This window comes from Oncorhynchus keta, chromosome 14 (genome assembly GCF_023373465.1).
Source record: "Oncorhynchus keta strain PuntledgeMale-10-30-2019 chromosome 14, Oket_V2, whole genome shotgun sequence".
NCBI lineage: Eukaryota > Metazoa > Chordata > Actinopteri > Salmoniformes > Salmonidae > Oncorhynchus > Oncorhynchus keta.
The window spans coordinates 75,226,052-75,253,108 of record NC_068434.1 but is presented as its reverse complement, the minus strand read 5'-3'; the positions used below and the strand labels follow the sequence as shown (position 1 = coordinate 75,253,108).

General features: G+C 41.5%; 1 protein-coding gene across 4 annotated transcripts; it reads left to right on the top strand.

The window, feature by feature from the left end:
* The first annotated feature begins 3,583 nt into the window (after positions 1 to 3,583).
* On the top strand, positions 3,584 to 7,913 carry LOC118371434 (calcitonin-1-like). 4 transcript variants are annotated; one of them, XM_052462582.1, is made up of 5 exons: positions 3,595 to 3,685; positions 4,399 to 4,489; positions 5,194 to 5,328; positions 6,914 to 7,111; positions 7,367 to 7,913. In XM_052462582.1, exons 2-4 carry the CDS (start codon positions 4,404 to 4,406, stop codon positions 7,083 to 7,085), a joined length of 393 nt encoding a protein of 130 aa, XP_052318542.1. In that variant the 5' UTR covers positions 3,595 to 3,685; positions 4,399 to 4,403; the 3' UTR covers positions 7,086 to 7,111; positions 7,367 to 7,913. The 4 variants fall into 4 exon arrangements, with proteins under 4 accessions (XP_035612754.1, XP_052318542.1, XP_035612753.1 ...); XM_035756861.2 differs by lacking the exons at positions 6,914 to 7,111; positions 7,367 to 7,913 and adding an exon at positions 5,989 to 6,568 and having other exon boundaries at positions 3,584 to 3,685; XM_035756860.2 differs by lacking the exon at positions 3,595 to 3,685 and having other exon boundaries at positions 3,756 to 4,489.
* Positions 7,914 to 27,057: the final 19,144 nt, after the last annotated feature.

Genomic DNA, 27,057 nt, shown 5'->3' with positions numbered 1-27,057 from the left:
CTATGGATGCGACCCAGTCATTCGTTCTAAATGTTACATTGCCATACTGGCCGGCAATGTTCTTATCTCTTGACTTAGTCATGTCAGAAAGAATAACAGCAAAGTAGCTGCATTTGCATTTGTTTAAGCTTTTTTCTAGAGACATTAATTTGGATACATCCATAACAATGAGCTAATGAGGTGTGATTTCGCCTGGCATAGAAAATGTGCTACTGTCACACCCTGACCTTAGATATCCTTATTTATTCTCTATGTTTGGTTAGGTCAGGGTGTGACTCGGGTGGGAAAATCTATGTTTTCTATTTCTTTGTTGTTTTGCAGAGTGTGGTTCCCAATCAGAGGCAGCTGTCTATCGTTGTCTCTGATTGGGGATCATATATAAGTTGTGATTTTCCGTTTGGGTTTTGTGGGGTGTTATTTTCTTCGCTTTCGTTTTTTTTGTTGGATTTGTTATTTTTGTTTGAGTGTTTCTTGAAAATAAATATCATGAACACTTTCCACGCACCTTCCACCGACGACGAGCATTACAGCTCACTTGTCAGGACACTGTTGTTCAGAGGAGCAAGCCAACATCACAGCTAACACAATCCCTTCAAACTGGAGCTGGAAAGACTGCAAACTAGCTGCATTTAATTTCGTTTGACCTTTTTTCAATTTACATTTATTTGTATATATCCATAAAAACTCCATAAAAACTATGCCGGCTGATTCATGATTTCAAATGGCAGAGAAAGGCTGCCTGCCTGTTTGTCTCCTCCCGACTCCCAACACGTTCATTACTATTGGCAGCTGTGTAATAGTAATAAACTAATTTGAATACTGAAACAATATTGCAAATGTTGGAGAGACAGCAAGATTTATACAAATCTCCGCTATTGAAAACTAAATGTTAGTATAAAAGACATGTGAGATAATGTCTACATGCTTTTTATAGTGGAGATCAAGTTTATAAATTGCTTGGCTGGGCTGATGAGACAGTGGATTGCGTAGTCAGATGGAACTGAGTAAATAGGCATTTTAACGTCATAGATATAGAGGGTGGTAACTTGTGGAATAGACACCGGTTTTAACCAATCAACATTCAGGATTTGGCCCACCCGTTGTATAATGTCTTCTGTTATATTCTATTGACCTCTATTGAATTCCATTGTCTTCTATCGACTTCTATTGTGCACAAACCAGGTCTAGTCAGCTTCTCCCATAGGACTATGCACCCATGACTCACAATGACACAAACAATAATGTAATTTCATAAATCTAAATATTAATACAAATATCATAAGCTGCTGTTTGGTTCTCACAAGTATAATTTTAGCACAGGCATTTAACTCGGTTCTCCTCATTATGCCACAGGAGAAGAGAGCCTCACCAGACCCATGCAGAAAGAGAGAGAGCTGCCGTGGCCAGGCCAGGTCAGAGAGGTGGCTGCATCCTGCAGTTTGATCACACAGAACAGAGGAGCTCTGATTGATGGGTAACCTAGGCTCTGTGATTACATCTCATTTCCGTAATGTCCCAGCAAGGATGCACAGTGCAAACTTTCCTGTTTCCACCAGAGATGAGGTAAGTTGCATTTCAAAGTGGATTCTAAATAACATCCATCCAATTCCCTAGCGAAGCCCTGACAGGACAGCCAGGTCAAGTGTACATGTTTAAGTCTCTAATCCCTGTGTCACCACAGTCTCCAGGTGGTCAAACCTTCCATGGAGAGCATCAAGTGGCGGAAGCTTGTGTCAGTCTCCAGTCTTTATTCCATGTAATCAAACATTGTCAATTTCCTACTTTTTGTAGGAGATGCTTAGCCTGCCCTACAGTATGTATTGAGTGTCATTAATGTTTGTATTCAGACACGTATGATACAGTCTCATTCTTTGACATTGAAATTATCTTTCCTATTTTGGCATTGATATTGTATTCCAATACCATAGTGTGGTATTGATTTGGGAGGCGTAATGAATGTGTGATTCTGTCATCTCAACACCCTTTCAATAGATACAACCAACCTTACAGTGCATCATGTCACATGTCAGTGTTCCCTCCCTCTCTGTTCAGATAACAATGATTATCTGTCTCCTGATATAACTTACACCAGGTTGATGCACCGTGAGATACTCTGACCAAAATAGATTGGAAAGGTTACTGTATTGAATTGAAAGTTAGAAACAGGGAACAGAAAGTTGAGGTAGGGACTGAGATGATCCATAGATATGTGGTCATGCTACATCTGTTCACATATAGTTAGGCCTTTATTCGGAAGTGGCAATACAGGCAAGCCTGTACGCCTACACAACCGCAGTTTCCGCTGTCTCCGGGAGCACCGAGGGGGGTGGACCCTGGCTCTGTCCAATTTCCCTGATTTAGTGGCTCCGTCATAGGTCCGGCACTCTGTTCAATAGTACTAAAAGCCTCATCCACACTAATGGGGTTCCTCCGTGACGCAAAAGAAGACTCTTGGGCAGGATGCTTTACGATACCTTACCCAATAATGTAAAGTAAGGGGAACAAGATGATGCCCAGAGACCAACAGCTCTGTAATTAGGTCTGAGAAATTGGGCCGACTATTGTCAGCCACACCATCGATTCCCTGAAAAGAGCAGTTCACCGAGGAGTCAGTAGTGTGCTGTATGGGGAAGGGGATGGGAATTGATTATGGTATATGATGTAATATGATGTATTAACTATGTCATTGTTCCAAAAATACCACAAGACTAATGTCCAAGCATTTCACAGAGCTATTTTAAACTGCCAACATCTTTGAATTTATTATGTCTAAAAAGTTACACATGTCGTCCATTTTTGGTTGTAGAAAAGTCCTAAGCATGCTGTATATTCTGATAATCTGGTCATTATGGCAATCAAAATTAAGTATCTTGACCAACTCAACAATTATGTTTCAATATCATCAATTAAAATATTATAACAGTTGATATCAAATAACCCAAACATGTATATTTTACATTAATATAACACATGATTGTGGCCGGATAATTCTGTAGTACAGCGTTTCCCATCTCCTGTCCTTGAGTACCCCCAACAGTACATACTTTTTGTTGTGGCCCAGGACAAGCACACCTGATTCTACTTGTCAACTAATCATCAAGCCCTTGAAAGTTGAATCAGGTGTTTTTGTCACAGGCTACAACAAAAGTGTGTGCTGTTTGGTAACTGGAGTTGGAGAGCTGCAGTGTGCCTGTTTGTACAGTAGGTGGCTCTGCCAGCTTGTCCAATGAGGATGTATTATTCTCTTGATTCTTCAAAAACATAAAGCAATGGAACATTGTTGGGACCTTTAATATATATAGAACTATTTTAGGATGATTTCTGTATCTGCCAGTCTGATTTGGCCCTGTCCTCAATGCAAGTTGTGATATCAAATGGTGCAAATGACTGGCAGATTTTTGTGAATGGAGCATTTTGTGACAGAACAATGACGTAATTTGTGTTCTATTGTCTTTACTGGTTTGTCGTAACCGCCGGACGATACGTGATTGGCTAGTGGATGGGGCTGAACAATCTGATTGGCTAAAATTAGATCATTAAACAACTACTTAGTCAGTACAGAAACCCAAGTGGTAGATATATAAGACAGGACATTGTAGCAGGGTGCAACAGATTCACAAGTTGGTCTAAAACTTGAAGTACCTCAACTCATTCCATTGTTCGTCCACGAAAACAACCAATCACAGTAAGTAGAGAATTTAAACCAATTTTCTGTGTACATGATGCATTGGGCTAGCATGGATGGGATGTAATTTCTGTGGCTATTAGATATTGTGCTAATTCTTCAGAATGTTCCAGTGATGATAGGGGGGACAGAATGAGATAGCGTAAACTTTGCCTAGGCCATTGACCCGGTGTGAGATGCTGTTGAGAAATGCAGTTCAGATGGCTTTTCAAGGGTAGATGAGGTGATTGTGAGAGGGGGGCTGGGTTTAGACTACAGCTCATTCCACTAATGCATGGGCTCCTGTGGGAGCCACTGGCTGGCTGGGGCTCCAACTCATAATCTAGATAGTATCACTAATGCCTTCCTCCTCAATGTCTGGTACTGTGTCTCCAAGCCCAGCTCTTCTCTTCAGTTAGAGGGGGGCACTGAGACTAGATGGCTCACTCTGATAGCAGGGAACTAGGGACTTTGGTAGGACTGTCTTATCGCAGAAGGGAAGAGAATGCTTTGGGACAGGGAGAGTGAGATAGGGAGCTTCTTCACTCCCAGTAGAATAGTGAGCAACTGAACTGAGATGGATGGAGCTTACATGCGATAAGTCATGTGTAGGGACAAACAAAGATGTGTGTTTTGATCCGAATGAAATGCTTGTCCTATTCTGCTTTGAGAGGAATGTGAACGTTTTTAAAGGCAAGTTTCTGTGGTTGTGGATGTAATGTGTTTTACCACAGGGACCATGGTTATGATGAAGCTCTCTGCCCTCCTCATGACCTATTTCCTGGTCATTTGTCAGATGTACAGCTCACATGCAGCTCCAGCCAGGTGAGGATCAAAGCACGTTATATACACTGTAATGTCCAGTCAGTCACTGAAATGTATGTATAGACTACAGAGATGTTCATTTGTAGCAATCCCAAAAGGAAACGCCATAGATCCATTGGGATATTTCCATCTTTCTAATAGTAATTGTTGTTATTTCATATGTCTTGGCAGCCACATATATCTTATGCATGCTAATTTAGATTATTTTGTTTTCAGATAACATGATGTGATTACAGAAATCCATACATTACGTTACATTAAATGCCCTCTTTTCAGTAAAATGATCCAATTGGATTACGATATCGTAATCTAATCAATCCGGTGACTCATGAAGCCATTCTATGTATAACCTCCTAACCACTTCTATCCATTTGTAAAACCATCCAACTTAATGCCACAGCAATAGGCTAAGATGATTGCTATTGCATGTAGAATATTTCCAAGTGGTTGTAGAATGCATGGGTGTTCAATATTCCGGATAGAGAGACCCTGGTCACCGTTCTTACTACAATATTGATTTAGTCATAAAGCTCTAAGTTGGTTACCTGTCAGCTTTCTAAAAGGAACACTTTTAGAATATTGTTTTGAGTTTGGCTCGTATCCCTTAAAGCAGGAGTCAATGGCTTTTAGCTGAAGCAAAATCACATAACCTACGTGCTGGTGCAGTTCCAGTCTGATCAACCTAATCGTCAATGTGTTTTCAGAACTGGTTTAGAGTCTATAACAGACCAAGTCACGCTAACTGACTATGAAGCCCGAAGGCTACTCAACGCCATCGTCAAGGAGTTTGTTAAAATGACATCAGAGGAACTGGAGCAACAAGCCAATGAAGGAAATAGGTAGGTACAGATCTTCTCATCTCCACAACTTGTTTTTAACAATATTCATTTTAATTTTATCTAGGTTTACTTGGTGTATAACCCCAAATGTCTTATTAATATGTGGCAAGTCCTTCGCTGCCTCCTGTAGCAGTCAGAGCTATGGGTATTTATTAAAGACACAGAGGTATGGACATCGCCCAACCATCAACAGGGAGATCTAGAGTTAAAGCATATATTCTCTGTGATTATCTATGCATGGGTTTTGGAACACTTCATTTTAATGTATTCATTATTTAAGCATTGTTTATGAGAAAGCCTGTTGCGGAATGCTAAATGATAAATAACCCTAAAGAATGGAAGAAAGCATGGGAATTAGTGCAAGAGGAATGGGATGCATGACAGCAGTTTGTTATAATTTAACTACGATGCTATAAACAGGATTGCCGCATGAGCCTAAGTAACTGAGATCATTATAGCTATAGACTATTTAATTGCCTGACTTGATAGCATGACTTTAAACCGTAATTTTTTTATATAAATGCAAGTAAAAATTGACTTTGAAATGCATGATGTTGGAATACAGTGTTATTACTGTAGCATGTGGATAACAGCAGGATGCATCTGCATGCCATGGTTACTATGAGCCTGTTTCTGCATGTTTGTCTCTCTCTCTAACAGCCTGGATAGACCCATGTCCAAGCGTTGCTCCAACCTCAGCACCTGTGTGCTGGGCAAACTGTCCCAAGAGCTGCATAAATTGCAGACGTACCCCCGCACCAACACGGGAAGTGGCACGCCTGGCAAGAAACGCAGCTTGCCTGAGAGCAACCGCTATGCAAGCTATGGAGACTCATATGATGGAATCTGAGCGGTCCTCCCCTCCATCAGCCCTAGTTAACCTGACCCCTCTGTTCCAGCCTAGCCTGATGATTGCTGATGCATGTGAATCTTGCATGACCGACTGCAGAGAAACCTTGATGTCCCGCAATGTCCCTGCTCTCTTTTTCTTTTGTTAAAATCCCCCTTTTTTGCCAGAGAATAAAATATATAAGTACAAAGCAGAGTCCAATCCTTTAGATTTATAAAGTGAATAAGGATTTAGTAGCACTTCCCTATCTTAAGGTGTATGATATCCCTTTAATATACAGATCATTCACAATATATACAAAGTCTTAATCAAAACCAAACATCTTAATCAATGCTTCTTTCAACCGTGACTTGGGTTCTTGTTTAATAAACTTTTTTTTTATACCAGAAATATTTTCCATCTTAATTATTCAAGTGAAACAAAGCCTTTTAACATCTTTAATAGTTCACAACAGTTTAAACAATATTGGTGAAGCCCCAGTGTATATGATATGTAAACGTAAATTCACAGTGCATTTGAGGTAAGTTGAATAACTAATTTGAGCTGAATCTCATCGTTTAGATCTCTGAATGTCTTTATTTTCAATTTGATGATATATTTTATACATTTTCTCCAGAAAACAGTAATTTATTACCTTTGTTCTTTTTATTGTAATTCATACATTTTGTATCTTTGTAATAAATCCTGAATTTAGGAGAGGTTTGTATGACCAGTCCTTTCTCTTCCTAAAAGCAGCGTTACAGCACAGAAGCGTGCGTGCAATACTGCCACATGTGTCACCCACCGCCTGGCTGACTTCCTGAACAGATCAGGAGGAATGGGCAACAGTAACTTCGTCCCCACCAACGTGGGCGCCAAGGCGTTCGGACGAAGAAGGAGAGACAGCCCCAAGACAGCACCTCTGTGAATGTGTTAACAGGCCTCAGGGATTTGGTATAACAACATTCTACACTCCTCTCTCTTCCCACTACTGTCAACCTCTGTCTGTCTCTACTGTATCTCTAATGCTCTTTCCCCAGCCTCTGTCTTTCCACATCTATTCTATTTCAGTACTCTTCAGATAGTCTCTTTGTAACTTTTCCGGCCTTCAAATTTGGTCTATGTCTTATGGATGAATACAAGTTGGGAGTTAGAGTTCAGTAGAAAGGAGGATAACCAGTCACTTCCTTCCATTTTCTCTCCCTGCAGAGTATGAGCCCTTAAGTGAGACAACAATACATCCTGTCCTGAACCAACTACAGACATCTAGAAATGACAACTCTTCACTGTTTAAAAAAAACAGCCTTCAAACACAGGACTGATTTCCTGCATACCTCTTGCATACTCTGTGTTACCGATATTCATTTGCTCTATGACCATGAGGAAATACAACAACCTAGAAAACATTACAACAAAAAATAAAGAACAAACTTCTGTTATGTCTATTTTCACCAGATCTTTACCCTGTACAAACCAGTTGGTTCTGTCCCGTTTTGGCTTAGAGCACATGTGCAGTTTGATCCTGAGTCCCCACCCCTCCTCTCTCCTGTGTCAGCAGCACACTGCAGGGGTGCGGAGACTACATCAAGCTCCGCCCCCACAAGCTTCCCTGACCATGGCTGTGTCTTGTGCCTTGATGTAGACCACTTCTTCACATTTCATTAATTGTACAGTATGTTTGAAGAGTGAAAGGAAAACGATTGAAGAATCTAAATATTGTAACAATTGTGAATCTAAGCAAGATTAAAATGTATTTTAGATACATATGGGTCGGTGTACTTGTTTTATTCTGCAATTATCTAAGCCCTTAGATCACAATATCTACTAAGCTAACATATGGAATTGTTTTAAGATGGTCATAAAATGGATCATTTAGCCATTTGATTTAGAAGTTTAGGAGCCTGTAGTTATAAAAAATATATATATACATAAAAAATTATTTGATGAAACATTGAATTTAGTATTTAATGCTATAGCCCATAGAAACATATTAAAGACCACGTTTGTATATGGCAAAACAGACAGTCAAAAAATAAATAATAAGGAATAAGGTTTTGAAGTGACTGTCCTATATCTGGGAATCTGGGCATGTTAATAGTGACACATTTTGCTGTTTTTACAACTCGGTATTGGGTTACCTTCAGACTACTCCCCTGAAGCTTGTGTGTGTCTTAGAGCAGAACAACCGACACCTTCGTGCTTAGTTTGTAGCTCTGACTGTTCAGTCGAGACAGTCAGTTTTTTGAGAAGACCTCTTGGAAATGAGGACGTTTGCGACAGAGAGTTCAGCTTGTGGATGTCGTAGAGCCAAACAGTCGATTCTGGCTATGAACCCTGTAATGTGTATCTTTCGATGGTGGTGACTTATTAGTTTGTAGCTCAGATGTTCAGGTTTTACATTTGATTTTCGTGTCTAGATCCTCTCATGTGTAGAAAAAGATTGCTTTCATAAGCCCCATTTTATGGAATTAGGCGTAACCTTTATATCAGCGGAAAGAGGGGAATGAGCTACAACCACTACAAGACATCTCTAGCATAAACACACTTTCCCTTAGATATTCAATATTCAAATGATGTCACCTTGTGATGCATGGATGCGTCAATCAACTCTAGGGGATTTTAATCGTAAAGAGCAGACAGAGCTGATGGTACACGACATTTAACATTTCCAACATGATTCGTTTATTATGGTACATGACACTTAATTAACATCTTAATTTCCAACGTATCATGCTGTATATGCTCAGATCATCAACATAGCCTTGATCACAATGCAGTGTTCCACATTACATCCCAAATCATCTTTAATTTAATTTGACCTAATGGTTACAGAACAAACATCATGCATTTATCTAAATGTAAGAAATGGTATATAGTGTTTATACACTGATCTTTCCAGGACAAAAGCAAAAGGCTATTTTGCATATCACAACCACATCCAGGACCATGTTGATATTGTTTACTCATTCTTACTCCCTAAACACAACAAATGAGTACCAACAATAGATTACTTGTAGTTTTTCACGTTGTCTGTCTGTGTAATTTTTTTCTCATGACTTGGTGCTGCCTATCTTGGCCAGGGTGCTCTTGAAAAAGAGATTTTAATTTCAATGAGCCCTTCCTGGTTAAATAAAGGTTAAATAAAAATAAATAAAAACGATACAAAGAACGTAGTCTATACCAAAGGTTCTAGTTGTATTCTCCATTGAACTTATAAAGACATCCTTTTTTCATATTTCACACTAATGTCACCAATAACATGTTAAAACGTTTCAGATAAATAATGACTTTAATGGCACACATAGGTACATATGTTTCAGTAACATAGGCCTATATGTGGGATCTTGCACTAGTCTATGAGTTAGGTATACTGATCTAGAGTATTTTCAGTGTATTTCTGAAAATACTTTCAGGTCCACGCCCAGCCCTGCCAATATGATTTAGACAGCATCTCCATTAGCTTTGCTTTCCCCCATTTAATCAAGCGCCCGCATGGTCTCTCCAAGATACTACACCCTACACAGCTAAATCACGTCACAGAGCCACACATCGCCCTCTGGGATAACTATTCTGTTATATTTACATGTATCCATGAATAAAGAATAAATATATTTTCATAGCACTGTTATTTTATTGCTTCAGTTATTTTGAGGTACATTCTATTTCGGGTGAATAAAAAGTGCAGTGATTGACTTTGTTAATAATATTTCTGAAATATAATGGGACTGAGCATAAAAGTAATGAAAAGCTTTTCTAGGATACATTACACTAAATGGAAGGATGGAAAGAGGCTTACAATCCTTATCAATAGTACAGCTTCGACATCATAGTTGTGTATTGGCTTTGTGAGGCAGTGATTTGCACGTAAAATATATTCTGTCATAAAGATGGCTACAGTTACTCTGACCTCTTGTCAACAGATTGCAGACAATTCACAAGGCTCACATGTTATTGCCTTATTGGCTCCTTTGTGCATTGTTAAAGGCAATGTGGTCTCCTGGGTTGCAGTTGCAGAGCTTCACGCCTGCTTGTCTTCCCTAATTGACGTGCTTGTTCTCCCACTACTCTGACCTCTCTTTTCAGTTCCTCTTCTGGGAGAGGAGGCTCTGGTTTGTTTTCACAAGTATCAATTCATTTCAACCCCCGAAGGAGCTCTGCTTAATAAGGCTGTTCTTTTTTTTACACCAGGTTTATCAGCTTTTAATATATCCAGTGGGGAATATTGTAGCATGGCATTAGAGGTAGCAAAGCTGTTGATTTGTATGAACTTCATGTATCTGTATCATGGATGTTGTATGGTATTTGGTATTTTATTAGGATCCCCATTAACTGTTGCAAAAGTAGCAGCTATTCTTCCTGGGTTCCACACAAAACATGAAACATGACATAATACAGAACATGAATAGACACAAACATCTCAAGGACAGAACTACATATGGATGTATACTGACGTGTGCATTGTGTTGCATTGGAGTCATGTGCAGAACGGTCGTCATATACAACACACAGTGCATATTATAGGTCTGTTTTTCCGTCATCTGTATTACAAATAGCCCTCATTCTGTGCTTCATAATTCTCCCATCATCATAATCTTCAGCAACAACAGCCATCACAGGTGTTGTCCTTACTTCACCCTGGTGGTGAAATATATCCCATCCAGGGAGCTGAGGTTTGTTGATTAACCTGGTTGTTCTCATATCATAGTAGTGACTCAGTTCATAATATGACTCTGCTTCATCTCTCCCGCACCCTCCATCCCTCAGCCCTCCATCCCTCACCCCCCAGCCCTCATCCCCCAGCCCTCCATCCCTCATCCCCCAGCCCTCCATCCCCCAGCCCTCCATCCCTCAGCCCTCAATCCCCCAGCCCTCCATCCCTCAGCCCTCCATCCCCCAGCCCTCCATCCCTCATCCCCCAGCCCTCCATCCCTAATCCCCCAGCCCTCCATCCCCCAGCCCCCCATCCCTCATCCCCCAGCCCTCCATCCCCCAGCCCTCCATCCCCCAGCCCTCCATCCCCCAGCACTCCATCCCTCATCCCTCATCCCTCAATCCCCCAGCCCTCCATCCCCCAGCCCTCCATCCCTCAGCCCTCCATCTCCCAGCCCTCCATCCCTCATCCCCCAGCCCTCCATCCCTCCATCCCTCATCCCTCATCCCCCAGCCCTCCACCCCCCAGCCCTCCATCCCTCAGCCCTCCATCCCTCCATCCCCCAGCCCTCCATCCCTCATCCCTCAATCCCCCAGCCCTCAATCCCCCAGCCCTCCATCCCCCAGCCCTCCATCCCTCAGCCATTCATCCCCCAGCCCTCCATCCCTCATCCCCCAGCCCTCCATGCCTCAGCCCTCCATCCCTCATCCCTCATCCCCCAGCCCTCCATCCCCCAGCCCTCCATCCCTCAGCCCTCCATCCCCTAGCCCTCCATCCCTCATCTCTCATCCCTCCATCCCTCATCCCTCCATTCTTTGTCTTTCTATAGTTTCAAGTTATTGTGCTGCAGATGCTTCACCACCTACGCTTCCATTATAATTTGTCAGTTGACAGTCAACAGGTCCTAACTATTTCAGGGATGAATTTCTCTGCATCTATGCAATGGCTTGTGTCCACATTTTCGGGGTAATTCATGTGTAACTATCATCTTTCTTTCTCATTGAGCACATTTTAGCCATGGAATAGAGCTCATCTCATTGATCTCATCTCTGTCCCTCTGAGGTAACCATCCCATTTGATGGTGCTGTCTCATATGAGAGATGTCTTTTCTCCAACGAAATATGGTTTTGACAACCTAGGCTTTGGATTGAACGTGGGTGACTAAAGATATACAACATGGTGCATGCTATATTATTCCATGGTGTCTGAGGAATAGCACAATCCAGAAACAATGTGAACAGGATCTCTTCTCACTTTTCATTTGCTACAGGATAGCGTAGAGGTGAATTATTTATTTATGTTACGCAATCAGACACACACCGTTACCTGGAGAATTTTACAACACAGTTGGAATATGACTACAGGTATGTTAACTGTGACAGCAGCTTCAAGAGGCATTCTGTCATTATCTATCAGTAACGTCACTGAGGCATTGACTCACAGGAGAATGAAATAGACACAGAAACAGTGCTGCAATGATTATTTTTTAAATAAAATGTCCTTTATTATTTTCCCCTAACCCTATCACCCCTCCTGTCACACCTACTCCCACTCCCCCTCTCCCTCTCCAGCTGTCACGATGTGCGCAACTGGTTGAAGGTAAGTCAGGTGCAGGAGAGCAGAGATAGGTGATAACAGGTGCACTTTATTCATACCCAAGGAAAACAGCGATAACAGCCAAAGTACACCAACAAAACACACGGGTGAAAACACATACCCGGCGCAAACCAGCCTGATGCGAACCACACGTAACAAAACAATTCCACACACAGACATGGGGGGAACAGAGTAATATACATTTAGTCAGATGAGGGAATGTGAACCAGGTGTGCGGAAATCCAAGACAAAACAAATGGAAAATGAAAGGTAGAGCGGCGATGGCTAGAAGACTGGTGACGCCGAACGCCGCCTGAACAAGGAGAGGGACCGACTTCGGCGGAAGTCGTGACAGTACCCCACCTTGACGCTAGGCTCCAGCAGCGAGTCGACACCGGCCTTGGGGACGACCCGGAGGGCGAAGTACAGGGCGAAGATGATGGAACTCCCGCAGCATAGAAGGCTCCAAGACATCCTCCACCGGGACCCAGCATCTCTCCTCCGGACTGTACCCCTCCCAGTCCACAAGGTACTGAAGGCCCCTCCCCCGACACCTCGAATCCAGTATGGAGCGAATGGAGTACGCCGGGGCCCCCTCGATATCAAAAGGGGGTGGAAGAACCTCCGACACCTCAGACTCCTGGAGCGGCCCAGCCACCACTGGCCTGAGGAGGGTTAATACGGTAATCGGGGGGAAGCTGTAACCGGTAACTAACCTTTTTCAGTCTCATCAGGACTTTAAATGGCCCCACAAACCGTGGCCCCAGCATCCGGCAGGGCAGGCGGAGGGGCAGGTTTTGGATCGAGAGCCAGACCCGGTCCCCCGATGCGAACACCGGAGCCTCACTGCAGCACGGCCCGCTGGAGGTGAACATGGACGGCGCCCCGGTCTCCTCTGCACGCCTGAACCAGTCGTCCACCGTAGGAGCCTCGGTCTGACTGATGCCAAGGTGCCAAAACCGGCTGGTACCCCAGTTCGCACTGGAAGGGGGAGAGGTTAGTACAGGAGTGGCGCAGCGAGTTCTGAGCCATCATGGCCCAGGGCACGAAAGCCGGCCACTCCCCCGGCCGGTCCTGACAATACGACCGCAGAAACCTACCCACATCCTGGTGAAAATCCCAGACGTTCCATGAAGGCCCTCCAGACCCTCAAAGTGAACTGGGGACCCCGATCAGACACTCAGAAGTTTACAAACACTTAGGTTGGAGTCATTAAAACTCATTTTCAACCACTCCACAAATGTCTTGTTAAACCATAGTTTTGGCAAGTCAGTTAGGACATCTACTTTTTCCATCAATTTTTCCAGCAATTGTTTACAGACAGATTATTTCACTGTACCACAATTCCAGTGGGTCAGAAGTTTACATACTCCAAGTTGACTGTGCCTTTAAACAGCTTGGAAAATACCAGAAAATTATGTAATGGCTTTAGAAGCGTCTGTTAGGCTAATTGACATCATTTGAGTCAATTTCAGGTATAACTGTAGTTGTATTTCTAGGCATACCTTCAAACTCAGTGCCTCTATGCTTGACATCATGGGAAAATGAAAATAAAATCAGCAAAGACCTCAGAAAAGAAATTGTAGACCTCCACAAGTCTGGTCCATCCGTGGGAGCAATTTCCAAATGCCTGAAGGTACCACGTTCATCTGTACAAACAATAGTACGCAAGTATAAACACCGTGGGACAACGCAGCCATCATACCGCTCAGGAAGGAGACGTGTTCTGTCTCCTAGAGATTAACGTACTTTGGTGCGAAAAGTGCAAGACAACCCCAGAACAACAGCAAAGGACCTTGTGAAGATGCTGAAGGAAACGGGTACAAAAGTATCTATATCCACAGTAAAACGAGGCCTATATCGACATAACCTGAAAGGCTGCTCAGCAAGGAAGAAGCCACTGCTCCGAAACAGCCATAAAAAAAGGACAAGGATCGTACTTTTTGGAGCTGTTCTGTTCTGATTAAACAAAATATAATTGTTTGGCCATAATGACCATTGTTATGTTTGGAGGAAAAAGGGGGTGGCTTGCAAGCCGAAGAACACCATCCCAACCGTGAAGCACAGGGGTGGCAGCATTATGTTCGGGGGTGCTTTGCTGCAGGAGGGACTGGTGCACTTCAAAATAGATGGAAAATTTGGATATATTGAAGCAACATCTCAAGACATCAGTCAGGAAGTTAAAGCGTCATCGCAAATGGGTCTTCCAAATGGACAATGACTCAAGCATACTTCAAAGTTGTGGCAAAATGTGTTAAGGACAACAAAGTCAAGGCATTGGAGTGGCCATCAAAGCCCTGACCTCAATCATATAGAACATTTGTGGGCAGAACTAAGAAAGCCTGTGCGAGCAAGGAGGCCAACAAACCTGAGTCTGTTACACCAGCTCTGTCAGGAGGAATGGGCCAAAATTCACCCAACTTATTGTGGGAAGCTTGTGGAAGGCTACCCAAAACGTTTGACCCAAGTTAAGCAATTTAAAGGCAATGCTACCAAATACTATTTGAACTTCTGACCCACTGGAAATGTGATGAAATAAATAAAAGCTGAAATAAATCACTATTATTCTGACATTTCACATTCTTAAAATAAAGTGGTGATCCTAACTGACCTAATTTTTTACTAGGATTAAATGTCAGGAATTGTGAAAAACTGAGTTTAGATGTACAGCGCCTTGCGAAAGTATTCGGCCCCTTCACCCAATTTTTCAGTTTTTGATTTGTTAAAAAAGTTTGAAATATCCAATAAATGTTGTTCCACTTCATGATTGTGTCCCACTTGTTGTTGATTCTTCACAAAAAAATACAGTTTTATATCTTTATGTTTGAAGCCTGAAATGTGGCAAAAGGTCGCAAAGTTCAAGGGGGGCGAATACTTTCGCAAGGCACTGTATTTGGCTAAGATGTATCTAAACTTCCGACTTCAACTGAACATTTTACGGACACCAGTATTTTACAATAGCTATGTTTTTTTTTGCTGTCCCTCAAGCCTCCCTCAGGTCTCTGAACACCATCCAGTTTTGATATCTATTTGCCATATATTTGTGATATTTTACAAAAGTACTGAACATTTCTATTCTTGTAGTTTCTGCAGATTATAAATGAGACATTTTTGCTAAGTGTATTATTAAATTATTGATCGATTGACTATGTCTTTTCAAATCACCCAGCAGTGCTATTTGCAGAGTTAGCTCCAGGTAAATGTTGCAATTCTTCAGCCATTCCTGAACCTGCGACCAAAAACAAGCTACATATGAAGCTACTTATGGACAGTAACAAAACAAATGATCTAATGATTCTGTCTCTTCGCTGTAAAATTTGCAGAGCTGGGATGGTTGTATCCCCCATGTATATAACGTTCTGATCATTTTAATTGAAAAACTCTACATTTTGAATCCGGTGTCATTTTGTGTATAAGTTCATAAACCATGTGCCATGGAATCACTACAGTGCTGAAACGTGTTAGAGCTATTGTTAAAGACTTTTTGAGAACATGTATGTCGAGGCCTGGTGCCTTTTACATCCACAAAGACATATGACTCGTTAGCAAGCTGGATGTACAGTACTGTGATTGGTTGTCTTTGAGGCTAGGGAGATGAGTGTGGACATGCATTGAGACAAGCAGAAAGTGGCCTCTACTGTCTAATATAGTGTACACACCTTACACTTAAGCAGAGACATTTCCATTATTCCATTATTGTGAGCACAATGCTAAAGTCTAATATCAGTCATTACACAGACAAGAAAATCATATTATTTTCACCCATATTTGAGGCTATGAGATCTGGAACCATTGTGCTTTCTGGAGTCATGATTGAAATTGACTCAGTAGTTTGAATCGGAGTGTAAAAGATTAGTTACTATTCACAAGTCAGTGTAAGTCAGCGGGCTAATCAGAGGACCAAATCAGAGCACCAAATCAGAGCACCAAATTGGAGCACAAAACCAGAGCACCAGAAATGGAGGAACATCACCTTCTGAGTATTCTGGAAACTCCCAGTGTTATGACTGGATGGGAATTATAGATGGTTATGATTTTATGGAAGTCTGTAGGTTATTCAAGATAAGTGTCTAAAGTACAAACTACAAAATCAATATCCTGAAGAAACAATGGATGTACACTAGCAGTGCCTCCTGTTAATGTTAGTGTGAAAAAATGGATACAACCTCATTACTCAGTGAGATGCACAGTCCCGTTTCGAAAAGAGCCTTGTAAAATGAACATACAGTATGTGCTAATTGTCCCATTTACTGTAGACAGCAATGCTGTAACTTCTCTACCGCAGGATGTCATTAGCTAAATGGACCACAATAAGTCTTCACCTCCATGCCTCACTGTTGGAGAATAGAAAGACCTAAACTGGATCGATCAGTAAAGAAGGCAGAATGAAGCTGTGAGCACTTAAGAGAATCAAGCTGAGGAGTCACTGAGTGGAAGGTGCCAATTCATTAGAATATAACAAACATGATTATTCTGGCTGGTTGGACACTTACTGCAGCTTAAGAGGCAAATTTCCTAACATAGGCCTATACCATTACTCCATATACAAACTTATACATACGAACAGCAACTTAGACACAAACAATGACTCCATCTAATCTGCCCAGACCCGCATGCTCACACCTCCATCCCTAGTGCCTGCATTATTGTTTGCCACTTGGCATAAATTGTTCCAAGTTATTGTTCTCGGTCGCGCATGCAATTTGAGAAGGCATTCAGTTGTACAACTGACTAGGTATCCCCCTATCCCTTTCAAAATGTAAATAAATCATTAGATCTTTCCTTTGTGTCAATGATGGCTGGTTGATTGACTTCCAAGTTTTTAGTATACGTTTTTTCAAGATGAGTGATGAGAAGAGAATCGTCCAGCCTATTGGGTATCTCACCACCATATGCCATGTCTTGAACAGTGGAGGCTTCTCAGAGGAGGAAGGGGAGGACCATCCTCCTCATTTAATTTCATAAATATTTAAATTGTAAAACATTAAAAAAATTATCCTTTAGATAAAACTATACTAAATATAATCACATAGTGGGGCAAAAAAGTATTTAGTCAGCCACCAATTGTGCAAGTTCTCCCACTTAAAAAGATGAGGCCTGTAATTTATCATAGGTACACTTCAACTATGACAGACAAAATGAAAAATAAATTCTCCAGAAAATCACATTGAATTAATTATGAATTTGCAAATTAGGGTGGAAAATAAGTATTTGGTCAATAAAAGATTCTCAATACTTTGTTGTATACCCTTTGTTGGCAATGACAGAGGTCAAACGTTTTCTGTAAGTTTTCACAAGGTTTTCACACACTGTGCTGGTATTTTGGCCCATTCCTCCATGCAGATCTCCTCTAGAGCAGTGATGTCTGGGGGCTGTTGCTGGGCAACACAGACTTTCAACTCCCTCCAAAGATTTATGATCTGGAGACTGGCTAGGACACTCCAGGACCTGAAAATGCTTCTTACGAAGCCCTTGCTGATGGAAGGAGGTTTTCACTCAAAATCTCACAATACATGGCCCAATTAATTATTTCCTTTACACGGACGGATCAGTCGTCCTGGTCCCTTTGCAGAAAAACAGCCCCAAAGCATGATGTTTTCATTCCCATGCTTCATAGTAGATATGGTGTTCTTGGGATGCAACTCAGCATTCTTTGTTCTCCAAACACGACGACTTGAGTCTGACATTCTCCCAATCTTCTTCTGGATCATCCAAATGCTCTCTAGCAAACTTCAGACGGGCCTGGACATGTACTGGCTTAAGCAGGGGGACACGTCTGGCACTGCAGGATTTGAGTCCCTGGCGGAGTAGTGTGTTACTGATGGTAGGCTTTGTTACTTTTGTCCCAGCTCTCTGCAGGTCATTCACTAGGTCCCCCCGTGTGGTCCTGGAATTTTTTGCTCACCGTTCTTGTGATCATTTTGACCCCACGGGGTGAGATCTTGCGTGGAGCTCCAGATCGAGGGAGATTATTAGTGGTCTTGTATGTCTTCCATTTCCTAATAATTGCTCCCACAGTTGATTTCTTCAAACCAAGCTGCTTACCTATTGCAGATTGTCTTCCCAGCCTGGTGCAGGTCTACAATTTTGTTTCTGGTGTCCTTTGACAGCTCTTTGGTCTTGCCCATAGTAGAGCTTGGAGTGTGACTGTTTGAGGTTGTGGACAGGTCTTTTATACTGATAACAAGTTCAAACAGGTGCCACAGGTAACGAGTGGAGGACAGAGGAGCCTCTTAAAGAAGAAGTTACAGGTCTGTGAGAGCCAGAAATCTTGCTTGTATGTAGGTGACCAAATACTTATTTTCCACCATAATTTGCAAATAAATAAATAAAAAATCCTACAATGTGATTCTGGATTTTTCCTCATTTTGTCTGTCATAGTTGAAGTGTACCTATGATGAATTACAGGCTTCTCGTCTTTTTAAGTGGGAGAACTTGCACAATTGGTGGCTGACTAAATACTTTTTTGCCCCACTGTATCCCTAAATAACTGATTAAAACACACCATTTTGCAAAAAAATTGTCAAAAATAGTAAAAGCACTCTGTAGGGTAGAACCATGGTGTAGCCGGAGGACAACTAGCTTCCGTCCTCCTCTGGGTACATGGACTTCAATACAAAACCTAGGAGGCTCATGGCCCTTCCATAGACTTACACAGTAATTATGACAACTTCCGGAGGACCTCCTCCAGCCCATCAGAGCTCTTGCAGCATGAACTGAGATGTTGTTCACCTAATCAAAGGATCAGAGAATTAATCTAGTACTGAAAGCATAAGCTTCAGCTAGCTAGCACTGGAGTGTATAACATGTGGTGAGTAGTTGACTCAGAAAGAATGACAATAGTTGAACAGTTTTGAACAAATTATTTTCTTCCAAAATGAAGAAGCAAGTGAGAAATAGAGAGAGATTGAAAGTGTCATTTTTTTGTTTCACTTACTTAGCTATCAAATGCAGCTAGCTAGTTTAGCCTACTGAAACACCCTGCTCAAACACAGGGATGCAATGTTAGCTAGCTGGCTATGACTTTGCAACTCTTCCAAGTCAAGGTAAGCTTTTGTTATTATTCATTTTTTTGCCAAAGGGGCCCGCCGGTGTAACTGTACTGATTGTACACCAACATTACTGCATGATTGTAGCAAGTTTACTAACGTGTTAGTTCTATTAGCTATGCTGACTATGACATTACTTTAGCTAGTATGGTGACAATGATTTATGCTGTGTGCAGCGATTTGGTTTGGAAAGGTTTTCGCCTGGTCACGTACAGCCGATTTGTTTTGCATAGATGTCCACAAACGAAGGGAGGAGATGAGGAGGAGAGGGTATAGATGTGAAAAGGAATACAATGTGGCTGCTATGAAAGTGAACTGTGTTTAAGTGTGTTCAGGGGTGTATTCATTCCACCGATTCTGTTGAAAAAACGTTTCTTAAACGGAAGCAAACGGAGCAAAACGGGGATAAACATACCTGAATGTGTCCAATAGAAACTCTCATTTGCAACTGTTGGACTACTGATTACACGCTATATCAACTAGATGCAGGCAAGAGTGTACAAGGCGGCATTGAATGTCAGTGTCCATGTGTCATTGTCTGTCATCAAATTTGTCTCGACCTGTGTGCATCTACGTTGGAAACGTTCACTCATAGGCTAGGTTGTAGCAACCTCATGATGGTATAGGGACAATTCTAGTATCATGTAGTAGCCTAAACCTATCGCTGTTACATTGAACTGGGTGAATGAAAGAGTCATCCAATATGCTGTAATAGAAATAAGACCATGCTCGTGAATTTTTGTTGTCCTCCCTCATCTTAAATGGCACTGACTTCCACTGGTCTTGAAGTATGCAGACAGACGGATTAAAATTATGTTTACATTGTAGTACTTCTAACAGCGAACTTTCTAGCTCACTTTCAGACCGTTCTCTATCGCTCGAAAGAAAATACCACTACCTTTAATTGGTACTGTAACAGCAAACACACTTGAGCTTATGTAATGTCTATGCTGGTCCCGATGCAACAGCGATCTGTATAACATGGATATACTGTATGTCTGTAGATAGAGCATACAGCATGGGGCATGGGGCATTGTAAGATGCTTGTGGCTTTAAGGATGTTGACTCAAACATAATGACACCAATGATGATGAATGTGTAACGTTGGTTGTTTGGAGACCAAGGCACAGCATAATTTGTCGTCAAATTTATTTAAATGAGAACCAGCAACAAAATAACAAAGTGAAACCAAAACGAACGTATCGTTCCATAGGCTACAAGAGCTGTACAAAAACAAGATCCCACAACATAGGTAGGAAAAAAGGTATGATTCCCAATCAGAGACAACGATAGACAGCTGCCTCTGATTGGGAACCACTCGGCCAAACAAAGAAATACAAAACATAGAATGCCCACCCCACATCACACCCTGACCTCGACAAATAGAGAAATAAAACAGCTCTAAGGTCAGGGCATGAAAGTACCCCCGATGGAGGCTTCATGCCATGGATCATCACTGGAGGCTCCTGGCCATGGATCATCACTGGAGGCTTCTTGCCATGGATCATCACTGGAGGCTTCGTGCCATGGATCATCACTGGAGGCTTCTGGCCATGGATCATCACTGGAGGCTTCTGGCCATGGATCATCACTGGAGGCTTCTGGCCATGGATCATCACTGGAGGCTTCTGGCCATGGATCATCACTGGAGGCTTCTGGCCATGGATCATCACTGGAGGCTTAGTGCCATGGATCATCACTGGAGGCTTAGTGCCATGGATCATCACTGGAGGCTTAGTGCCATGGATCATCACTGGAGGCTTAGTGCCATGGATTATCACTGGAGGCTTCGTAAGTGGAACCGGAACAGGTCTCACCGGACTGAGACGTACTGGAAGCCTGGTGCATGGAGAGGGCACCGGATACACTGGGCCGTGGAGGAGCACTGGAGGTCTCAAGCGTAGAGCTGGCACAACCCTTCCTGGCTGGATGCTTACTTTAGCCCGGCCAATGCTGGGAGCTGGAATATAGAGCACCGGGCTGTGACTGCGCACTGGAGTCATGGTGCGCATCATTGCTCCACACGGTGCCCGACAGGTCACACGGTAAGCACGGGGAGCTGGCTCAGGTCTAAACCCTGATTCCCCCAATCTCCCCAAAAACTTTTTGGGAGCTGCCTCTCGGGCTTCCGTGCTAGCCGTGTCCCCTTGTATAGTTGCTCCCTCCGTCTGCTCCCATGGGAGGTGATCCATCCCAGCCAGGATCTCCTCAAACGTCCAGGATCCTTTACCATTCAGAATGTCCTCCCACGTCCATTCAAGTAATCCTTCTCACCCCCCTTTAAGATTTAGATGCACTATTGTAAAGTGACTGTTCTACTGGATGTCATAAGGTGAATGCACCAATTTGTAAGTCGCTCTGGATAAGAGCGTCTGCTAAATGACTTAAATGTAAATGTATACCTCCAAAGTTGTGGCAAAATGGCTTAAGGACAACAAAGTCAAGGCATTGGAGTGGACATCAAAGCCCTGACCTCAATCCCATAGAAAATTTGTGTGCAGAGCTGAGAAAGCCTCTGCGAGCAAGGAGGCCTACAAACCTGAGTCTGTTACACCAGCTCTGTCAGGAGGAATGGGCCAAAATTCACCCAACTTACTGTGGGAAGCTTGTGGAATGCTACCCAAAACGTTTGACCCAAGTTAAGCAATTTAAAGGCCATGCTACCAAATACTATTTGAGTGTATGTAAACTTCTGACCCACTGGGAATGTGATGAAAGAAATAAAAGCTGAAATAAATAATTCTCTACTATTATAACATTTCACATTCTTAAAATAAAGTGGTGATCTGTCATAGTCTGTCATAGTTGAAGTGTACCTATGATGAAAATTACAGGCCTCTCATCTTTTTAAGTGGGAGAACATGCACAATTGGTGGCTGACTAAATACTTTTTTCTCCCACTGTATCTCTAACTTTAAGCATCAGCTGTTAGAGCAGCTTACCGATCAATGTACATGTATACCCAACTACCTCATCCCCATATTGTTATCTATCTTCTTGATCTTTTGCACCCCAGTATCTCGACTTGCACATCATCTGCACATCTATCACTCCAGTATTAATGCTAAATTGTAATTATTTCGCCTCTATGGCCTATTTACCTGTTTGTCAGTGTCTTCGTGGAGAATATTGGGCAAACGAGATGAATAATGATGTATATTCTTCCTTATAAAGCCAAAGTATGGGCGCTATGAAAGTGACATGAATAGGAATATTACGACACGTTTTTGATTTATTGAAAATGGATTCATGTTGCGATTGTTGCATTGCATCAATTAAATATTGTTCTTAATGTGAAGTTCACACACAATCCTCTGATTTTTCATATATGCCCATTGTTTGATTAAACCAGAGGACCAAAAATAGTGTATAAGAGATCATACGAAATATTTTGCTGTGGCTCTTATGTGGACGATGTTAAAAAACAGTTGTTGGTCTGATATGCTTTATAAGGAACATTCAGATGCTGCACTTGATTAATTTATTGATAAACATGCACCTGTTAAGAAACTGACTGTTAGAACTGTTAAGGCTCTATGGATTGACGAGGAAGTGAAAAACTGTAAGGCTGAAAGAAAATGGGCAAATGGAGTGGCTAATAAGTCTGGCTGCACATCAGAAATAGAAGGACTAAAAACAAACAAAATATAACTATTGTAAAATAGATTGTGTCTGTAAAATGTGTATAAGATGTATAAATGGAAGGTAGAAGCCTAAGTGTTTATTAGTTTACTCCAATTGGGGGAAGGGTGGTAGGGTTTGCAGGGAATAATAAAGGTATATTCTTAAAAATGGGATGTGTATGTATATATGTATGTATGCATGCGTGTATGTATATATATATTTACCCCAAAAATATGGGGGTTTGGAAATGATGCGGACAATTACATTGATGGAAGCAACAATCTTTCCTCAATATTAAGCTGATCCAACCCTTAAAAATAAAAATAATTTAAAAAGGTCTGGCTGCACATCTGACCGGCTGACTTACTGCAAATTTGAGAAATTATGTAACTAAACTCAACAAAGAAGAAGAAACTATATTATGAAGCCAAGATCGATTATATAAAGAATGACGTAAAAAAAACTTTCAATAAAATTACGGGCAGAAAGACAAATTCAAATCCATCTTTCATCAAATCAGACGGCTTATTCATCTCAAAACCATTTTATGTTGGCAATTATTTGAATGATTACTTCATTGGCAAAGTGGGCAAATTTAGGCAGGAAATTCCAACAATGAACAGTGAGTTATCGTAGTCATTTTTAAAAACTATTTTTAAAGTTAGTCTGGGAGAGGTGGAAAAATGACAATAATGACAAACCTCCTGGCATTGACAACTTAGATTGGAAGTTACTAAGGATGGTAGCTGACTCTATAGCCACTCCTATCGGTCATATCTTTAATCTGAGCCTCGAGGAAAGTCTTTGTCCTCAGGCCTGGAGGGAAGCCTCAGTCCTTCCACTACCCAAGAGTGGTAAAGTGGCCTTTACTGCAGACCTGTCCGCTTGCTGTGAGCTTCTAGTCAACTGTTTGAAAAAATTGTGTTTAACCAAATACAATGCTACTTCTCTGTAAACCAATTAACAACAGACTTCCAGCATGCTTATAGAAAAGGGCGCTCAACATGTACTGCACTGACACAACTGACTGATGAATATTACGGGAGCTATACTGTTATATTTCAGTGCAGCCTTTGATATTATTGACCATAACCTGTTGTTGAGAAAACTTGTGTTATGACTTTTCAATCTCTGCCATATTGTGGATTCAGAGCTATCTAATAGAACAGAGGGTTTTCTTTAATGGAATCTTCTCTATAATGTAAACATTGTAAAGTGTGGTGTACCGCAGGGCAGCTCTCTAGACCCTCTACTCTTTTCTATTTTTACCAATGACCTGCCACTGGCATTAAACAAAGCATGTATGTCCATGTATGCTGATTATTCAACCATATACACATCAGCAACCACAGCTAATGAAGTCACTGAAACCCTTTAACAAAGAGCTGCAGTCTGTTTTGGAATGGGTGGCCAGTAATATACTGGTCCTGAACATCTCTAAAACTATGAGCATTGTATTTGGTACAAATCATTCCCTAAGTTCTAGTCCTCAGCTGAATCTGGTAATGAATGGTGTGGCTGTTGAACAAGTTGAGGAGACTAAATTATGCGGTGTTACCTTCGATTGTAAACTGTCATGGTCAAAACACATAGATTCAATGGTTGCAAAGATGGGGAGTGATCTGACTAATACAGAGACTACTTTTTTGACACCACACTCCGCAAAGCAAGTCCTGCAGACTCTAGTTTTATCTTATCTTGATTATCGTCCAGTCATGTGATCAAGTGCTGCAAAGAAAGACCTAGTTAAACTGCAGCTGGTCTAGAACAGAGTGGCACGTTTTGTTATTCATTGTAATCAGAGGGCTAATATTAAAACTATGCATGCTAGGCTCTCTTGGCTAAAAGTTGAGGAAATCTCTGACTGTCACTTCTTGTTTTTATAAGAAACAATGTGTTGGAAATTCCATGATGTTTGCATAATCATCTTACACACACACACACACACACACGCACGCACGCACGCACGCACGCACGCACGCACGCACACACACACACACACACACACACACACACACACACACACACACACACACACACACACACACACACACACACACACACACCACCTGGGTTTTTTTCACAGTTGTAATGGATGTCTTCGGGAGAAAGAGAGGAGGACCAAAGCGCAGCGTGGTATGTGTTCATGATGTAATATTTAATGAAACGAACTGAACACTGAAGTACAAAAACAATAAAGTGAAGGAAGGAAAACCGAAACAGTACCGTGTGGACCAAACACTCACACGGAAAACAAACACCCACAAACCAAAAGTGAAACCCCGGCTATCTAAGTATGATTCTCAATCAGGGACAACTAACGACACCTGCCTCTGATTGAGAACCATACTAGGCTGAACACAAAAACCAACATAGAAAAACAAACATAGACTGCCCACCCCAACTCACGCCCTAACCATACTAAAACAAAGAATAATAGAACTATGGTCAGAACGTGACAACAGTCCCCAGGTCCAGAACAAATTCAAGGAAATGTACAATATTATACAGAGCCATGAGTGCATGAAAAATTCCTTCCATCTTATATAGCACAAGTGAAACAGCAAACCTGGTTTAAAAAAAACAAATAAAGCAACATCTCACGACACAACACATCTCTCCCATGTGGCCTACTTGTTGTTGTGTGTGTACTTTGTAACTGATAGATGCACACACACTACACTACATGTAAATTGTAAAGTCTTTTGTCTGTAATGTCTTTTTCGGTATATGTCAGACCCCAGTAAGACTAGCTGTCAACATTGATGGCTAATGGGGATCCTAATTTATCAAATCAAAAACCACAACCAAAAAGGGCATCCCCAATATGACTTATACTGTACACAATCAATTGACAGGACCTTTTTACCAAGACACCTCCATGGTATGTATTTATCATTTATTGTAGTGATTGTAAGAGGTTTTATTTATAATATAGCTATACTTAAACAGAGTCTGTAGACCTAAAGTCATGACATGTCTCAGTGAGTTCCTCACTCCCTTTGCTTTACCAATTGGCTGATCTGAGAATGCGCTCTGAACTCCTGAACCATTAAATTGCGATGACTCATAGTTTGTCCATCATCCTTCAACAATTCATATTCTGATTACCAATAAGCCATGAAATGGAGGAGAATAGACTGTCCATGTACCTTGATCAAATGCACTCTGAGTAGGAGGAACTAGTGTTGCATGAGGGACATGACCTTAACAGGACTTTATTCCTCAAATGGCTTTAAAAAAAACCTTTGCTAGGTGGATTGGATAATCTCATTCTGAATTCAAGCGTTAATGGTCCATATCAACCATAAAACATGTATTTTACAAACCAATGAAATAATGCTTCAATTCATTACTAACTGGGGTCGTCCCCATAGCCTCAGGCATTCATGTGTAATAATTGGAATGGCATGCTCTAAAATGCTCATCTCATTTGCGTTGGCTTTACTTTGTGGTAATAATTGTTATCGAAATGCCACAGGGTGCTAGGAGAAAATTAGTGGTTAAATTATCATAAAAAATCCCATCAGAATCATTTAGATCCAATGCATACTTACAGTCGATTTATGCAGGATCTGGTTTCAGAGGGTTAAGAATCGATCATGTTAGAACACAGTCAATCTTTATTCTGATTCATATTCTATAGCATTTAACACACAAACCTTTAGGTTCTGAATATAGATATACATGTACCAAAGTATGACAGGCTATGTCACCCCATGGGAAAGAAAAACACACAAAAAACAAATGTTTCCTGAGCAAGCCAGGAAGAGCAAGCTGGTCATGATTCATCTATAATATGTGTGTGACACATGAAGCAGCCAGGAAATTTTTAGAAGAGGAGAAACAGAAGAGAGTACTCCCATATTCACTTACTATCATGTCTCCACTTACTGGAGATGTGGTGTCTCCTTCAACAGTTTCTGACAAATAGTTTCCGTTTATCCAGGCTCTCTGTTTGGATAAAAGAATATACAAAA

What these genes read in the sequence shown, in the direction of transcription:
- LOC118371434 (XM_035756859.2), top strand. Translation starts at nt 4,383, where the DNA reads ATGTGTTTTACCACAGGGACCATGGTTATGATGAAGCTCTCTGCCCTC. An exon ending in TCACATGCAGCTCCAGCCAG is followed by an intron (nt 4,490 to 5,193) that starts GTGAGGATCAAA and finishes ATGTGTTTTCAG; the next exon opens with AACTGGTTTAGAGTCTATAA. An exon ending in CAAGCCAATGAAGGAAATAG is followed by an intron (nt 5,329 to 5,988) that starts GTAGGTACAGAT and finishes TCTCTCTAACAG; the next exon opens with CCTGGATAGACCCATGTCCA.